Source organism: Arachis hypogaea, chromosome 5 (genome assembly GCF_003086295.3).
Source record: "Arachis hypogaea cultivar Tifrunner chromosome 5, arahy.Tifrunner.gnm2.J5K5, whole genome shotgun sequence".
Classification (NCBI taxonomy): Eukaryota; Viridiplantae; Streptophyta; class Magnoliopsida; order Fabales; family Fabaceae; genus Arachis; species Arachis hypogaea.
In genome coordinates, this window is record NC_092040.1 from 30148071 (window position 1) to 30167328 (window position 19258).

A 19258-nucleotide genomic window follows, 5' to 3' on the forward strand; every position below is an offset into this window, starting at 1 on the left:
TTTTATTCAATTTTTGGTACTTAATAGTTAATTTAAGAATTTCATATTAGATGTCTATTATAAATTTATAATAATCAATTCTCAATTTAAATGAGATTGTTGTTCTTTTTTAGAAATCAACTTGAAAGAGTATTTATCTTCTTTCAAATTAGCTTTAGTTAGTTTTTCTGTGCAATTGCATTAATTGAAAAAATTTATTTCGATTGTATTGTTAAAAAAAAGATTACTCAATTTTTTTAAAATATAAAATCTATAAAATAAAATTCTAAATTATATGTTATTATTTACTATTTTAGTGCCTTAATTTATAAATTAGTTATTTTCAAGATTAATTATATTTTATAATAACAAAATATAATTACAATAATCGTGTTATATATTTGTAAAAAAGAATTATCTGTATACAATATATATTAAAATATAAAATACATATTAAAAAAAATTAAACAATATATATATATATATATATATATATATATATAAATACATAATAATTAATATATAATTTAATAATTATTTTTTATATACACATAATTAATATATATATATATATATATATATATATTACTTTTTTCTTAAATTTAGTGGGGCAAGTGCCCCTTCCCATACACCTGGGTCAATCTGGGTTGCCGCCGTAACTAATATGAAAATTTAGGGGATGATTGGTTTGGGCGTTTTCATTGTTTTTATTTTTTTATTTTTTGATGAAAATAAAAATAAAGCATGAAAATAACATTTTAAATAAATTTTCAACGAAAACATTTAAAAAAAAATGCATAACAAAATTAAAAACGCTATTTTCATGTTTCTAATCTTTTCAGTTTTAATTTTTGACGCCAAGTCAATCATCTTTCATGGTTAGCACTATGAAAAAATGGGGAGCTAATTAAGAAACCTTTACAGTAACAGAGGTAAAAGGAATAAACAAGTTTGATATCGGATAAATGTCAGCTCGATAAGTTGAACTGGTGAGCCGAACTTGTTCAATTATATATAAAATATTAAAAATATAAATTAAATACATATAAAATACGTGTATTAATAATTATATATATAAAATAATAATATATAATTATATATATATATTAATATTTTTAATTATTTAAAATTTTATATATAATTAATAGTTAGATAATATATAAAATTTATTTTTTTTTAAATATTTTTTATAATATATAAATTATAATTTATTGATAAAAAATTATAGATTATATTAAATAAATTCGATTGTTAATGAGTCGAGTTGTGAGTCAAGCTTAATTTTCGTAAACCGAACTTGAGCTCGGTCTAGATTGGCTTGACTCACTCTCATCCCGATGCGGAGAAAGTTCAAAACTGTGTATTGGATTTAGCAACCCATGGAGATTCAATGTTGCAATCACTTGTACATGAATCGTTGTATCATATTTAGGAAGGAATCCACATACCATCCATAAAGGTCAAGGTGAATTGAAATGTCACACAAGCACGAATTATTGCGGTGATGGATTCTTGATTCATTTGTGTAGTTGTATACTTGTATTCAACAAAAAGCAACATCGTTTTATGGAATACTTGAAGTGAAAGAGTGAAGTCAATTATTATTAAAATTTAAACAACGTTCATCTTCAGTTTAATGGTAGGAAGACTACGTGTTCCGTTTCCAAGTTTGATTCTGCTACCTTCTTTTCAATTTTGCATCCTTAAGTGCTTATCTTTTTCTTTTATTATTTACATTTTTGGCAGGAGTCTTGTACTTTTGATAAATATCTGTGGCTTGCTCTGAATCTTTGTTCTTAACTCACCTCTCATGTGTTTTCTATGGAAAACCATCTTGATTGGGGAAATGTTCCAAATCGATTTGAAGCAGTCCCAAAGCCTCAACCAGCATCAGCATATAATTGCATTCAACAAACATCAACATAGTTTATGGAACACTTGAAGTGAAAGAGTGAACGCAATTATTATTAAAATTTAAACACCGTACCAAGTTTTCTGCTACCTCCTTTTCAATTTTGCATCCTAAAGTGCTCATCATGGGATTCTTCTTTTCTTTTCTTTCATTTATTTTTTATATTTTTGGCAGGAGTCTTTTACTTTTGATAAATATCTGAGGCTTGCTCTGAATCTTTGTTCTTAACTCACTTGTGTTTTCTTGCGATAAACAATATTGTTAATAAGAAAATGAAGCAGCACCTTTCCCAGTTTCCTAGCTTCAAAATTCTCATAAATGTCTAACGCTCCAGCTACAGGTATACTTTGATCTGCCAAAAACCTAATGTTTTGAGAAGAAAAGAATTAGCCTCACTATTTGTTTAGCGAAAGAGATACCGCCAATCCAAAGGGAGAAGCCGCAGGTTCATAAAGATAGATAGAACAGAGAAACCTTGAAGTCCCATATCACCTGGGATAAAGAAAGGGAGGTGAAAATGCAGTGTATAAATACAGATTAATCAGCAACATTCAAACATACTTACCTGGATGGGGTCAATGGGTGATCAAGAAGGCCTATGGCCTAGGTTGGTGACTTCCACTGCACTTAGGAGGGGTGCCTGCCTAACGTCTCCTCAGGTAGGAGAGCCTACATCATAATTTGTTGTAGTGGGGACCTGCGTTCGCGCAGTCCCTGTCCAATTTCAGTTTAAAGTCTTTTAAATCATATATAAATTGGAAGAAAGTAGTTGTAGTCTGTAGACGTCCATTTTATTTACATATATTTTAAATTTAGCTGGTTGTTGCAGGCCCGGAGAAAATAACGATGCTATTATGGGGTAAGGTGAGTGGGTCCTGAAAAAGAAAAAAAGAATCAAAGATATATGGGGATTGTGGGGTAGGTGAGTTGGTTGACTAGACTAGCAGGTGATGGTGTATCAAAAACAAGGCCGCTATAAAATTATAAATAACGTGAATAATATATAAGGCGGACGGTGAAAAATGTCGAATTTGGATCTCTCAAAAATTTCTCTGCGGCCATTCAAGCTAAGCGATGTTGACGACTTTTTGCTATGGGCTGGGGATGATCAAGTCACACAAAACTTAAGATGGAAGACTTGTGGTTCAAGGGAAGAGGCTTTGGCCTTCATAAGAGACGTGTGCATACCTCATCCGTGGCGACGCTCAATCTGCCTTGACGACCGTTCCATAGGCTTTGTTTCGGTGTATCCGTGGTCAGGTGATGATAGATGCAAGGCTGACATAGGCTATGCCGTGGCGGCAGATTACTGGGGCCAAGGCATAGCCACCAAAGCAGTGAAGATGGCTGTACCTCAAGTGTTCAATGACTTGTCTCATTTGGTAAGGTTGCAGGCTTTCACTTCCCCTGAGAACAAGGCTTCTCAGAGAGTAGTGGAAAAGGCTGGGTTCCTTAAGGAGGGTCTGCTCAGAAAGTACATTTATTTTGAAGAGAACATTAAGGATTCGGTAGTGTTTAGTTTCTTGTCAACTGATGAATTTCCTCATGATGACTAGTGGAAATAATCTAATATGGTTTGTGCTGGAAGTAGTGTCTAATGAAATCCCTTTTGTTATGGGATATGCTTGTATTGTATATTTCTTTCTATAATGTGATGCTTCTTTTGGAACAACCTTACCTATCTCTCTGTCTTCTTTTTATATTTGATCAATATGTGACTTGAGGTCCATATGAACTTGAATCTCAATGAACATAATGGATTTGGTTAGTTGCTCATGATTTCTTGTTTCAACTTAACAAAAAAACCAACAATACCACCTAACCAATGCCATGTTACACAAACCATTCCTTTATTCTGAATCCCCACCCCAAATAATGTACATATGCTATAATTAATTGGTTACAGGGTAGATTCTGAGAATTGTTTGGTATTTACCACTCTGGATAGGTTGATTTGGGTTCCCAAGCATATCATCCAGTTCTTTTGCAAACCTCTCCATATCACTGGCAGGCAAGTAAATTGGAACTAAAACACCACCTCCATTTACATTCCCATAATCCATGAGATCCATTTCTTCGAAGCTATTGTCTGATGCCCCATTACTAATTAATCATGTATTGAATTATTGATATATCAATAAAAATAATTAATTTTTAAATTTATTATTTAAAAATTATTTAAATATATAAATCTAATTAGGCAATTTTGTAAAATTCTGTAAGATTCTTTTTTATATAATGTAAAGTTCGCTAGTTTTTTCGCCAAATATAAAAATTCATGGCCCTTCTATTTTCATTTTTCACTATTTTCACTTTTCACTTTTTTTCACTCTCATCCTTTTTTCTCTTGTAAAATTTTTTATTTTCGGTTTTTTGACAATTTTAAGTAATTCTGTTCTTTTGTCTCTTTTTAATTTAATTTATTATTGTGTTATTTTATGATTTTAACATGTTTATTTAGTTAGATTAAGTTTTGTTGTTAGTTTTAAATTTTAGTTAGTTTGATAATTAGATGATATAGTTAGTTTATAGTACCATCTATTGTTAGTTTAGATAATGTAAAATGATCATTTGAACTAATTATGCTTTAGAGTAAAATTATAGTTTATGGTCTAAGTATTTAGAATTTTTAGATTTAAATCCTAGTAATTTTTATCTGTAATAACATTACGGAAATATAAATTTTTTAAAATTATATCAGTTTTGTCATGACATTGTAGATTATAATACAAAAAAATTATAAAATTAAATTACTTTTATAAAAAGGTCGTAGGGGACAAAAGTTTCTATCGGTTAAGAAGGTCTGAGTCTCCATAGATAAAAAAATCAAATAATAAGATTTTTAGTTATTATTTTCATGTGAAAGAGTTTAATTCTTTACTAATAATTAAAAGAATTTAATGTGTATACTTTTACATTTGATTAGGTATTAACTATTAAGTCTATTGCACAAATAGAAATAATTAATTTTTATGTTTGTTATTTAAAAATAATATATTTTTCTCTCTATGTATATCAAAATATAATTAGATATTAGCATAAAAGAATTTCTATTGATAGTTATAAAATTAACTCAATTTTTTTTAAATAATTTAATTTTGATTCTAACTTTTAATCACAACATTAGTATTCTCTCCAAATTATATGTAATAAATATTTAAAAGAAGAGAAGTGAAAATATAGATTAGATAGATAAACAGTAAAAATTTAAAACTAAATAAAAAATATGTATATAATAATAATATTTTTAATTTGAATTAAATTATTTAGTTATTTTATTTTTTGTAGAATAGACAGGTAGAGTAAAATAGAGAATGAGAGAAAGATAAATAAGAAGAATGAGAGAGAGTTTGTTATTTTGGAAAGAAAAGTTTTATTTTAATTGTAATGCAAAAATATCTAACAACATATTTTGGTTTGTCAAATTATTAATATAAAATATAAATGATAAATTGTATATAGAGTGGAAAGGATAAAGAAAAATAGATAAAAAAGAGAGAGATAGATAAGAGAATATAGGAAGAGAGTTTATTAATTTTGGAGAAAAATATTTTTTTCTCAATTAAATTATAAATTATATTTTATAGTTTAGTTAGTTAGATTAAGTTATATGTTTGATAAAAAGCGAGTTAATTTAAAATTATTTTATTCTAATTTATTCTGTCATATTGTAGTTTCATGCCGCAAAACATATTCGGGTACGAGCCATGAGCAAAGTGCTTTCTTATTTATCGTACAAGTGAGTGTTATCGATGGAAATAAGTGATTAAAAATTTTTGAAAGCCTTAACACACGGAAGAAACGTGAAGAATATCCGATAAAATACGACACTTTCGACTGAAGCAGATTAAGGCTGTGTTACAAATTGCACTCAAGTACCTAAAAAGCCATCAATTATTTTAACATATAAGTGGTTACTTAATTAAGAATTTATAAGTAAAGGCGATGTAATGAAGCTTATCAGGTAAGTATATTTGCATTGCGAATAACCAACGAAAAAAAATTATTGTATGATTCCTCCCAATCTCCATATCCTAGCAATGACTCTTTGCTTTACAAGCCAAATCTTTCTGTATGAAGTCTTATAACTAAAGTGATTCTCCACCCCTTCTTGTAAAACTCTTATGTTGATGATTGGATCTGCTTTAACTATTGTGAATATGTATTGAGCAATTACCTTCGAGCAGGGACGGACCTAGTAGCAACAATGAGGGGGCACTGGTCCCCACAGTGTTTTTAATTTTTTTAAAAAAATATAGTTATATATAATATGCCCCACTTTAAATTTTAAATGACCCCACTACAAATAAATTAAACTCAATTAACTAAAGTTTCAAATTCACTTTTTTATTTTTCTATCATTTTGAAGATTATTTAACCTAATCAAATTTAATTCTTGTGTCGTCACTCCTTTATTTCCTTAAACCCTCTTCTTATTTTTATATTTTCAACTTTTTTTTCTATTTTCTATCTAGTGGTCATCTTCTCTTCATCAAAAAATAAATTTTAAATTTTTTATTTTTTTATATATCTCTCTATGTCTTCTAATTTTATTATTTCTCTTTTTGATATTTTCAATTGTAAATTTTAATTCAAACAATTATAGTTTAGGTATTAATCTAATATTTTATTTTATTCTCAATTTATTTATTTTTATTACTCATTATTTATCTTTTGTTCTATATGTACTTATGTTGCGTATAAAACTTTTTATTTTTATAAATGATAATAAAAAATATTTTAATTACAATACATAATTAAACAGATGCATAAAATTTTTTATCTAACATTATATCAAAATTAAATTAAATAATATATAAAAAATTTAATTATTTTAAAAAGAAAAAAAGAAAGAATTGTGAATTATGTTTCTGTTATTTTATATAAACATACTTTTCATATACAGATTTAATTTTTTTAGTATTTATATATAATTCTACTTTCAAATTATAAATACTAGTGTATCATTAGGCACTAATGTGCCAATTAATTCAGTCTTTTATTATTAAACGTGTATAAAAAATTAGTTAGAAAAATAAGGTATCTATAATTTAATTAAAATATTTTAAGTTCAAGTTTTAGAAATAAAAAATAATTTTTATAAATTATATATAATGAATAGTATTTTAAAAATGAAAGTGTTCACTAACTATTTTTAATTTTTATATCTTCATATAATTAATAATATTTACCAAAATTTATTTTAGTATATATATTTTTGTCTCCACTCTTAAAATTTTCTGGGTCTGTCACTGCTGAAACCCTCGAGTATTTTTCGAACCCAATCTACTAAAAACCTACCTAAAACCGTTACTAATTTAAGTATCAAAGTCCTTTGTATGTACCACTCACACCTCTGTTCACAAACAACTCGGACAGATTCTTCTTCATTGAAAAAAATGTCGGGCAAATCACTCAGACGCATTTAGACCTCACGTTCAAATCCAAAACAACTCAATTTTACGTAACTCTCAGAATAATTTGTATATTTTATTTTAAATTTATAAATTTAATGAAATAATTTAAAAGATAAGAATAAAAAATATTTAATAATAAATATAAAAATTTTATAAGTTCTTTAACTTTTAGAACATATAAAACTTATAAATTTAAATTAAATAAGATATTAAAAAAATTATGTGTAATAAAATTAAGATGAATATTTATAAAATTACAAATTAATTATTTATAAATATTATTAAATTCATTTATTTATTTTTTTCAGCGGTATTTAATTTGAAGCAGGCTAAAAATTTTATATTCGAATTATTTTTTATCTTCATATCTCTAAGTCGCAATATAATATAGTACCTTAGAATATAAGGCTATCATTACTTTTCACATTAGATTGTTACTATATAAGTTTTAAATTTATTTTATTGTGCACATCAATTAAATTATACTTTATTATTTCATTTTGCATATTTTGAAATTATGCAATTATACTATAAAGATGATATTAGTTTTCATAATTTATTGAATTTTTTTACTATTTTGTTTGTCATTTAAATACTCTCTATAAAAAATAGATTATTTAAAGTGAAACATTACATAAAGAGATATAGAAAATTTTTAAATTCATTATTTTGGTTTGCATAAAAAGGTTGGGAACGAAAAATATTTTTGTATGCAAAAAAAGTTGGGGCAAAAAAATTTTTTGGTCTATACCTTAGAGATCAAAATCATACTTAAACCCTTAAAATAAAACACAATACACAATTGTGTCAGAGAATTTAGTAACAACATGGCAAGTTTGAAATAAGTGAAAAAGAAGCTGAAAAAAAGGTTTCGAACTCAACCTCACATGACCCTTAGTAAGGCATATGAACACATCAAAATTGACTACAATGTCATAATAAATGAAAAGATGGCATATAAGGCACTGGAAGAGGTTAGAGAGCGTTTGATTGGCAATGAGAAGGCACAGTACAGTAAGTTGAGGGAATACCTGACTGAGCTGTTGAGGAGTAACTAGAGAGCCATACGATTTTGGATGTGACACCAATGTCGCAGTCACCTCCACTATTCAGCAAGTTATACATTTGTTTAGAGGCTTGTAAAAGGGGATTTAAAATTGGGTGTAGAAAACTAATCGGACTTAATGGATGTTTCTTGAATGGTTACTTTGGGAGTAACTGTTATCGACTGTGGGTCAAGAGGCAAACAATTATTTCTATATAATTGCGTATGCTATTGTTGACAGTGAAACTAAAAAAAAGTTGGAAGTGGTTCCTCACTTTATTACAAGAAGATCTTAAAGATTAATATATTTATGGATGGAATTTTATCTTGAACCATCAAAAGGTAATATTTTTTAACTACGTTAAGAGTTGTTAAATTTTTCTTGAGTTCCGAATTAAATGTTATTCTTGTTAGTTAAATTGCTTTACTTTAATTTTTCAAATGGTTGATTTAAATTCAGTAATTGGCACTACAAAATTTATATATATTTGTGGGTGTTTTTCAAAGGGAGTTTTTAAAAACCTCCACAGTATATTTTATTTGTGATATTTTGATAAACTCCCACAAATTAATAATAAAACTCCACCGTTATAATTAATTAATTATCACGTAATTAAAACTCTTTAAATATCCAGGAGAACACTCGAATAGAGAGAACCGAAGAGTGAGAGCTCATCGAAACTCTAAGCTTGCGATAGACATCTTTGCCGCTGCCTCCGCCGTCATGGCCGTCATTAGAGTTCATCTCCTTTCTGCTTCTGCCATAAAGTTATTGAGATCGAGCCAAGGCATCTTTTTCATTAACGCGTTTCCAGATCTAATTGCAACGCCCAAGCCTTTGAGATCGAGAGAAAGGACCTCTTCGGTCAACTCTCCTCCGCCAATGACGCTCGTGTTCACCATCGGCATTCTATCGCTTGTGTACGCTCTTCTTTCCACTCGTTCTCAGTTTCTGGTTCTCCTTCTCTTTTTCCTTTTTATTCGTTTTTGTTGTTTTTCATCCGCAAATTCTAAATGCTTTGCTATGTGATATAACATTGTTTCAAATTATCAAGCACTCCAAGTGTTTGATGAATTGTTTATTCTCTTAATTGAAATTCTGATAAATTGATTTGCTAATTTTTTTAATTTTGATTTCGTGATACTCTTTTATTTTGATACTAATATTTCATGATACTGATAAATTGAGATTCAAGTGTGTTCCCTACAGCATTGGGTGTGAATCCAATGATCACTGTTCAGGCTATAGCTTATTGCACAACACAATCTGTTCTTGAAGTTCTTAGAAGGAAAAGGCGTTGATGAATTATATATACTTTCTCTCCGATTTCGATTCTGCGAAATCTTTTCCATTCCTACAAATGAGTGCAGGTACCATTTGCTTATTCTATTCCTCGCTAAATTTATTATTATTATTAGGGTTTAAGTGATTTATATAAGCACTAGCTGGATTTTAATTGAAGCGCTTGAGGAATTTTTGCTTAAATTTATGTTTCTTCAAATACAATTTTTTTCTTCTATCGTGTGAATTTGGTGAAATAGTGAAGAAAATGATTGATAGTTGGTTTGATACACTTATTGATTATAATAGGTGGCGCATTTGGTGGCAATAGAGGGCTCCGTCCAGTGCCTCCTGAAAAGGGTATTTTTCCATTAGACCACATGTATTTATGTGACCTGGTAATGCTTTCATCTTAGTTTCTCAATCTGCAACTAAGTCTTAACCTATATTATATCTATGGTTATAGTTGAATTTAGAGGAATAAGCCGTTGCAACTTGTGTATTTGTTTCTGGACAATTAGTCGAATCGATAATGAGTAAATGTTTCCTTAATGCTAATATTGATACAATAATATGTTGATACAATCGATATCTTAGAAAGTAATTCTTCCCTTATTTGGTTATAAGGAAGATGTTTAGAAGGAACTGTCAGGGGGATAAATTATTTCTCATCAATTTTTTGTGTGTTGCATTTGTTTCAGGAGAAGAAAGAATATTTGGGTTGTCTGAAAACTGCGGGTCACCAGTCTGAAAAATGCAGGGACTTCTCGAAAAGGTACTTACAGTGCCGAATGGAAAAGTGAGTCTAGCTTTTCTGTGTTATCAATATCATATTTGATTGGCTGTAGTGTTTTTCTTTGTGTAGGTTAGCATAAGTTGGAATGTTTTTAGTGCACTGTTTCTTTTTTCTCTTCTGTCATGTTTTTAATCCTTGGAGCACAATATTGTGGATTGGTGAATCAATTTCTGCATTGAAGATCATGTAATTTTTCCTTTTTTTTCTACATTTTGACCCTAAACAATATTAAGGTTCAAGAGGTACTTAGATAATCCTTGTGCTGATTGTTCAGGGTCATTGTGGTTCTTGTTGGGCATTTGGTGCTGTAGAGTCATTATTAGATCGATTTTGCATTCATTTTGATGTGGTAAGTATTCTTCTTACTGAGCAACATATTGCTGTGTGTGAATATCAATAAATAAATATCTTATTGAGGATATTTAAAGAGGAATTTATGCTCTATATGTTTAATTGCAGAATATCTCTCTCTCTGTGAATGATCTTCTCGCAGGCTGTGGCTTTTTGTGTGGATCTGGTTGTGATGGAGGGTATCCCCTAAATGGATGGCAATACCTAGTCAGCCATGGTGTCGTCACTAAAGAGGTAATGAATCATCAGTTTTGCCTAGGCAGAATCCCACTGGGTGCAAAATCATTAAACATGGCTATTTCTTGGAGATCATAGATTTGTAGTTCTGCCATATAATTGAATTCTGCCTATTCGTATACAGACCTATGTAGCAGGAGATAGATTTGTTCTAATCCTGGTCTTTTTAGGTTCTAAACCAGCTGGTCAAAGAGCACCCAACTATGGCACTCACAGTATGCTTGCACCCTTTAAGTTTCTGGTTTCTCTTTCTTCCAATATTCTTTATTTTGGGGTATATGTTCACATGAACCTACATCAAGTTTATGATATGGAGAAGCATCATTGCATTGTCTCGTTTCATTAAAATTTGAGATTGTGTCTGTATATAAAGCATCACCATTGACTCAATCTACTGGTTGAAGCATCATATTGTGATTATTATCAATGGTTGTAAAACAACCTTATTTTCTATTCTTATGATTTGTATTGACATATATATCATCAAAACTCTCAATTAACTCTAAAAAAGATTTGAAAAGGAAAAAAAAAGGCTCCCTTTAAGATAATCGTTACATGAGATTATATTTCTTCTCATCTGCTGTTAGGTTGGGACTGTTCTCAGGGTTGAGGATGCAAAAGCTGTAATCAATGCTGGAGCAAAATTTCTGATGAGTCCAGCAATTGTTAAGGTTTGAGTTTTGAGATCTTAGTAGTATATTAGGATGTCAGATAACAACTGCTAGTGCTTGGTCACAATGTTTTGTTATTTCTTTAATTTTTTTTTCTTTTTTTATTTCCTTTTTTTTTTTGGGCGCTCCGATCAATTACATATCAGCAATCAAGAAGCCTTTTCCTCAACTGCACATATGGTATAAGCCTAGTTGAAGTAAGGTGACTTGTATTATATCAAAGATGATTTAGGAGTCTACAAGTTCTTCTATGAACTGTATTGTTTAGCACTTTAACTTAAATGTAACTAGAATATTGGGGGTGGAGTTGGGTGGGTGAAGATGGGGAGTCTTATATCCTCCTAGGATAATACAAAAACATGAGCCTGCTGATATCAATTATTAAAAGTATACTAGTAGTAGTTTTTACTAGTCTTTAAGAGACATATAATGTGATAAATCTCATTGCAACATCTATTCCAGTTCTCGTGGAGCAGGTGTAGATTGCCATGATTTAAGTTAGATATATGGGCTTTGTGAAATATGGGCTTTCAGGTACTCAAGAAGAACGATGGTTCTTTACAAACTTCAGGAATCTTTAAAAAAGGTAACCATATCTTCTTTATTTGAGATGCTATTAATGAGGTTATGAGTGTGGTCTTTAACCTTCTTACTTTTTAGTTGCAAATTGTGTTGCACACTTTGGAATAACTGTCTCTATTCTCATATCCCCTTTAATTTTATTATGTTAAAGGATCTTTTTAGCAACAAATCCAAATCAAAGGAGTCACCAGCCAAGAATAAAGGTTAGATAATGTCAGTGTAATTATTATGTTTATTAATTTGCAAAATATAAATTGCATGGTTTATTATGTTTTATATTTTAAAGTATTCTTGTGTCAAATTTTGTTCAAATAAGTAATATTTTAATTTCCTTCTAAATTTTTAATGTGTCTTATTTAAAGATTTCTTTTAAATAATAATTGATTAGTAGTAATGTAATTCTAGTATTCAGATTAATTGTTTAAGAATAATATTGGCATTTTTGTGGAGGTTGAAACTCCACATGAATGTATTTTTTTTAATTGGAAATTCTTTTTATGGGGGTTCTAAACCGCCACAATAATTAATTAAGAATTGCCACAAAACGCTAGCACAGAACCCCCACAAAAGGAATAAAAAACCGCCACTGAATGAAATTGTGGGGGTTGTGAAAAACCGCCACAAAAGAGCTCGTGGCACCTCCAATTTTGGGGTTTTTCAAAACTGCCATGATCCTTTTTGTGAAGGTTTGAAACCGCCACAAACAGGAAAAAAACCACCACAAATGAACAAAATCCTTGTAGTGTGAATTATGTTAAGCACAACAATGGCTGATGAGAATTGTCAGTTGTCTAACTTTAAGTATATCCATGACAGATTTATATATGATTTATATTAATTGTCTTACTTCAAGTTTTCACTTGGCTAATTTATATTTGGTATATAGGTAATCGATTTGTAATGTTTGTCTGAAATGAAATGAAACATGTATTATTAAGCAATTCTCAGTGACAAATGTTTCATTCTTTTTCCACTTGTTTGTGATATGGACCAAACCAAAGTGCCAAACATGATTTGGTTAATCACTCTCATCACTACTTTATTTAAATTAATTTCATTTTCTCATGCATTCATCCAATTTATTCTCCTTCTTCGTAGCTATAACAGGAATTGAGTGACATATTTGGCGGTGCCTACATGTGATGAATGGATGCAGTTATGTTTAAGCTAAATCACTTTGTTTTTATTCTTTCATGCCATTATTATTATTATTATTATTATTATTATTATTATTATTATTATTATTATTATTATTATTATTATTAATGGTTGATAGAACAATATGAGCTACCATGAAATGATTAATGTAGGTCCATTATGTCACAAAGTTGTAGGATGATTATTCAATCATCAAAGTATATTCAATTATTTTTTCTACAAATGTTAGGAATTCATGTGTTACTAATTGTAGCAGATATATAGTATTCACACGCTACTAGAAAAATATGTTTTAATGACAAATTTTTAGCGACAATAACATAATTGCCATTAATTCTTTAATTTAAGTTATATTTTTGTGGCAATTATATATTTATTATTATTGCTATATATTATAATAGTAATTGTCTTTATTGCCATTAATAAATATAAGAAAAGTTCTTTTTAGTAAAATAATTTTAGTGACCATACAGTTATAGCCAGTATTGTTATCATTAAAATAAATTTTTATAACAATTGCCTTATAGAATGAGCTATTACGTGCCCTTCTTGAAATTTGGTGTAAAAGGTATTGATTCACGTATTCAGAGAGAATGACCTAGCTTATGTTGAAGGTGAAGAATGGTCTCAATGCTGAAACCCTAAGCTCGTCGTAGCCATTGCTGCTGCCATCGCCACCGCCGTCGAGCAAAGGCGCCTCCTCCACCAACGCATCTCCAGATCTGGCAGCAACGCCCAAACCAAACCCCTGAGTTCGATGGAGAAAAAGCGCCTCTTCGTAAGCAATGCTGTCGCTGCATTCGACTCTGCCATTTCCTCCTCTTCACAAAACTGCTCCTCCGCCGGTGTCTTGCGCGTAGGCGCACAAGATCGTCGTTGCCGGTAGATCTTCTCCCTTTATTTTTTTGAATTTTTCTATTTTTCATTTTATATTTTTGCTAATTCTGAAATTTAGCAGGATTTTGTTGTTGTTGTAGCCGTCGCCGTCGCCAATGGTTGTTGCTGCTCCTCTGTTTATCTTTGGTGACTAAACTTGTTGCTCATTGTTCGTTGCTGCTATGCTCCTCTATTTCTCTTTGGTCACGATTGCTACTTCTCCCTCTTAACATATTTTTCAGTTGTTGAATTTTTCTTTTGCTCAATTAATTATTTGGTTTGAATATTCAGAAGCCTGAGTTTTTATTTTTAGTTTTATCTTCTTTTGTGGAATCTGACAAAAGAGAGTTCATAGAGACATTGGCTGTTTGTCATTATTATAAGGTAATTTTTTCATCATTCTGTTGTATTATGGTGTACATTAGGGAGGTATAGGGTGTTCATTACTTTATTTGATAACAGTCACAGAAGTGTGAAGTTGTAGGTTTCTATTTCCTGTGAATGCTAAGTAATGTAAATAGGTTTTATGGTTTGGATTTTAGGAATTATCAAAGTAAAATGCTGTTGTTTCGGGCATAAAAAATACCCTTATTCAAGAAGTGAGACTCAAAGAAGAAGAACCCCTATGACGTAGAGAGAATGAGTAGCAAATAAAAAAGGGTAAACCTGAATGTGATTTTAATAAATTGTAATTATGTTGCTAGTAAAATTCATACTTATTTATACAATTGGAAGAGCCATACTAACTAACACCTAATGACTCTTAACAGACTCAGTTAATGTGACTAACTCAGCTCATAACAGATTTAGATTTTGTAACTAATTCACTTTTTTATAACTCAAGTAACTGATTCTTCTTCCTTAACAAAAATAATACTGTATGAAGATGTGAAGCTAGTTTCTAAATTTTTATAATTATTTCTTCATTTTTCTTCTCTCACTTTATATATATACATATATATATATATATATATATATATATATATATATATATATATATATATATATATATATATATATCAAATCGTGAAATTGAAATGATGATGCAGATACCAGTAGACATGGTGGCAAACTCAATGATCAAAGGTAACTTTTACATTATATCTGTATGTCTACCTTAGGTGTTAACATTTGTTTTTAATCATCCATGTATATTCATCACTAAGAATATTGTTTTCCTGGGATATATTATCACAATTGAAATTATAGTTCCTGTTTATATTTGTTTGTTTAGTTCCATTATTGTCAAAAATACCTATCCTATTTGTAATATCAAACTATAGAGTCTTCAACTGAATAGTCTTACCAGTTGTACAGTTATCAATTATAAGAAATAATAGTCTTACCAGTTGTACAGTTATCAATTATAAGAAATATTAACTTTATATCGTGACTGGAAAATTAGCAAAATTCTAACTGAGAAATTTTTTTATAGTATATCCTCCTTGTTACAAGGTTATCAGTTTCTGGATCAATGAATCATTTACTGAAAACAATCTCTATGAACTTGTTAGAGGAATTGCTGGGGATCTTGTAGAAAAGGTAATTTTTTGAACTTTTTCTCTAGCATTTAAATGTATGTGGATTATCAATGTTGTTGTTTCCTGAATGTTCAATTGATTGAAAATGTATCTGAGATGACCTGATTTGGAATTGAAAATTGGATGTAATAATATCTTTGGCTTTAGAAGTCATCATAGCACCGAACCTTAATTATAAACCTACTAAATCATTAGGCAGAAGCTGAATTAATATGATGGAAGTATTATTTTTAGCTGAAATTAATATAATTTACTTTAAAGAAACAAGTTGCTAAATTAACCAAAAGATTGGAATGGGCCTTTGCTCCTCCATTTTGCTTGGCAAAGGCCATAAAAATATGCATGAGTTATAACTTGATATAAAGATATGCAAAACAGATTCCCATGGTTTCCAATGAAGCAACTTTACATTTCTATGAAAATTTATGGAACGTTCTCTTACTGATATAAGGATCTGCAGGTATTAAATTTACTTAATTCCTTTGTTTACAACCAATCTTGGTCTTATAATGTCATAATTTATTTGGATTTTGAAAATTAATTACCAGCAGAATATCATGCTTATTTTCGCGTCTTCGAGGGCGTGTATGTACCCCAATACTATATCTAATTGAATAAGTGGTGCTGCAATGTGAAGTAAGTGAATTCTTGTTATATATGTTTTTAAAGTGTCAGATATGCTATCCTGTCTCTACTGCTGTCTAATTTTTTATAGTTATAAAGTGTCAAGTCATGATATCTAATTTCTAATTAATCATTCTTGCTTTTAAATTCTTCTATGAAAGGCTCTAAAGGGCAATGTAAGTTATAAAAGGTAACATCTCATGCATATGAAATTTAATCGGAATTTCATTTAGTCTTTTGCACTAGGTTTAAAAGGAGGAGGTGGTGGCTGCATTGGAGAAGCTATGACTTGTGACTCAACGAATGATACTTATGGCAGAAGAAATGGTTTGGTTCATTTATTACAAATTTTTAACTTTATTTATAACCTTTTTCTTAGTTGAGTGAATTTTCTGCTTTGTTTCGTGTAGGAAGATATTACTTTAAAGAGGTGTTGGCTAGCTCGATATTGGGGTTTATGCATTCACCATGGTAAAGTTATCTTGCAATTCGTTTTGACTTTCTAAGCCTAAACTCAATCATTATTAATACATGTATTTAGTTAATTGTTGACCAATCAATAAAAATATATTAAGCTAATCTCAATATTTAATTCTAAAAAAAAGAAAACAATAGAAACCAATACATGGATCCTTGAACATTTTTTACCATAAAAAAATATAAAATGCAATGCAATTTCATCTTCCTATTTCATAAAATATTTAGAAAGTATTAGCTTTGTATTAGAAGAAACTTTCATTTTGTTGTAATTGATAGCTCTGAAATATATTTCAGGTATTCTCGCTGATATTGCTGAAGCAAACTACAACTACTGGTCTACCTTCGCGCCTAATCCTTTTGAAGTTGTATTAACTAGTCTACATAGTTATAAGCTTGTAGATTTTTTATTGTTAGATTTGTAATATAGTTTATTATTTTTCAAGAGAAATTTGTGTATTAATATTTTGAGTTTAATAAAATATCTCATTTTGTAGTAATTAATTTCAGTATATTTATATTATGCATAATAATAACTATTGTTGGCAAAAATATATACTTAATTCTAGGAAAAAGATAGTTCGTTGCTTCTAAGAAAATGAGTATAATATAACTAAAAAAGTCTTAAGATTTTAGCGGCAATAATAATGGCAACTAAAAGTGAAAAATATTACAATTTTAGAATTATTTTTAGTGACCATATAAATTGCCGGTAAAATGAGTTTTGGAATAACATTGCAATCTTGGAACTACTTTTGATGGCCATATAAATTTCCAAGAAAATGGCTGCTAAAAGTTATATACTTTTTGCGGCCATTAAAACGGTCTTTACCGGAAAATGTTATAATTGCTGCTAAAACCTTTTAACGACAGAGCATAAGACGGCTAATGTCTAATTGCCGATAAATGTATTAGTGGTTATTTTTATTGTCGCTAAAAACAAAATAAATGGCCGCTAAAAGTAAATTTTCTTGTAGTGACAGATTCGTTCTCCATTTATTAGATCTTCAATTGAAGACAAAGCACAAGAGTGAAAATAGTAATGCACCAACTATTATTTTGTCTGATACTTGAACAAAGTTATACTCTTTTATTTCACTCTTGAATGTTAAAAAAAAATAGAAGAAAAACATAACCTACTTGTGTTCCAGAAAAAATCAAACGATTCTAACATCACTTATTTATATTTGATAATAACATTACTTTAAGCAAAACAATGGAATTGAAAATTGTTAATTCTCTTACTTTAAGTTTTCACATGGCTGATTTATATTGGATAATTGCATTGTTTGGCCTAGGGCTTATTGTCTATATTAAAGGAAGTTATGCCTCACGCTCATCAGTCATCATTGGAACTATGTGAGGCATATTTGAAAAAATTTCACAAACTGATACAAGGATAAGTAGGTTAAGAATATTGTATGAGAATGTACTAAATGCACTACTGATGCTAAATTCTAAGCAAGCATGGAGAAGTTAAAAATGGTTAATGAAAAAGCATGAAGCAACCTTGTGAAATTCGAGCCGGCATGCTGAACCAAGACTCATTTCAATCACGGGACAAAGATTGACAACCTCACCAACAACATGTGCGAGGTTTAGAATGCAAAAATAGTGAATTATTGTTCCAAACAAATTCTAATGATGTGCGAGAAACTTTGGTGCTATATGAGAATGACTAAGTACAAGCAAGTGTTAAAGACACACATGGGCACTCAAGTGGCTCCTGCTCAATAAAAGAGGCTAGATGACATAATGAAAGGTGTGAGATATTGGCATCCAGTTTGGGTTAGTGACGATGAGAGGTGAATCTTTGAGGTGCAACAAGGATATACGAAGATTTTCGTGAACCTGTCTCAGAACATGTGTACTTGCAACGCCCAGCAACTAACTGGTGTAGTTACTTGACTTTATCATTTAATTTTCATTCATGAAATTAAATTATTACTAAATAACTTTTGCTTGGTAGGTCTCCTATGTGTCCATGCACTTGTTGCCGTTGCTAGAAGAGGGGATATACCTGAAACATACGTGCACCCACTGTTGAAGATTGGGATAGCACTAGCTACATATCAACACTGCATTCAACCAGTTAATTCAGAGGAATATTGGAAGAAAACAATACATATGAATTTGATTCTACCAAAACTGAAGAGATCAGTAGGCAGATCAGTGAAGAGAAGGAGAAAGAACCAATATGAGATTAAAGCTAGCAAAAATGATTGCAACAAAGTTAAGAAATCATTTAGAGTCACTTGTAGCAAATGTGGCGAGACTGGCCACAACTACAAGACCTACAAAGGCCCTTCA

The 19258-nt window shown here is 29.8% G+C and overlaps 2 protein-coding genes, 1 long non-coding RNA gene and 1 other non-coding gene across 13 annotated transcripts; 3 read left to right on the top strand and 1 right to left on the bottom strand.

The window, feature by feature from the left end:
- Positions 1 to 1923: 1923 nt before the first annotated feature.
- On the bottom strand, positions 1924 to 2630 carry LOC140184572 (uncharacterized). Its single transcript, XR_011881642.1, has 2 exons — positions 2457 to 2630; positions 1924 to 2383 (listed from the first exon to the last, which is right to left on the bottom strand). It is a non-coding gene; the product is annotated as an uncharacterized lncRNA (long non-coding RNA).
- LOC112804953 (U1 spliceosomal RNA) lies at positions 2449 to 2608 on the top strand. Its single transcript, XR_003203569.2, has one exon. It is a non-coding gene; the product is annotated as a U1 spliceosomal RNA (small nuclear RNA).
- Positions 2631 to 2788: 158 nt separating the features above from the next.
- On the top strand, positions 2789 to 3572 carry LOC112801075 (uncharacterized). The gene has a single exon (XM_025843603.2). It carries the CDS (start codon positions 2914 to 2916, stop codon positions 3445 to 3447), a length of 534 nt encoding a protein of 177 aa, XP_025699388.1. The 5' UTR covers positions 2789 to 2913; the 3' UTR covers positions 3448 to 3572.
- Positions 3573 to 9003: 5431 nt separating this feature from the next.
- Positions 9004 to 17448, top strand: LOC112801076 (cathepsin B-like protease 2). Of its 10 annotated transcripts, XM_072237007.1 has the most exons (12): positions 9004 to 9274; positions 9564 to 9724; positions 9945 to 9995; positions 10337 to 10434; positions 10706 to 10780; positions 10891 to 11016; positions 11190 to 11234; positions 11607 to 11690; positions 12153 to 12276; positions 12424 to 12475; positions 14045 to 14312; positions 14389 to 14889. In XM_072237007.1, the coding sequence occupies exons 4-9, from the start codon at positions 10390 to 10392 to the stop codon at positions 12180 to 12182; spliced, it is 405 nt and encodes a 134-aa protein (XP_072093108.1). In that variant the 5' UTR covers positions 9004 to 9274; positions 9564 to 9724; positions 9945 to 9995; positions 10337 to 10389; the 3' UTR covers positions 12183 to 12276; positions 12424 to 12475; positions 14045 to 14312; positions 14389 to 14889. The 10 variants fall into 10 exon arrangements, 7 of the variants coding, with proteins under 7 accessions (XP_072093108.1, XP_025699389.1, XP_025699392.1 ...); XM_025843604.3 differs by lacking the exons at positions 12153 to 12276; positions 12424 to 12475; positions 14045 to 14312; positions 14389 to 14889 and adding an exon at positions 11837 to 12022; XM_025843607.3 differs by lacking the exons at positions 12153 to 12276; positions 12424 to 12475; positions 14045 to 14312; positions 14389 to 14889 and adding an exon at positions 11837 to 12022 and having other exon boundaries at positions 10337 to 10410.
- Positions 17449 to 19258: the final 1810 nt, after the last annotated feature.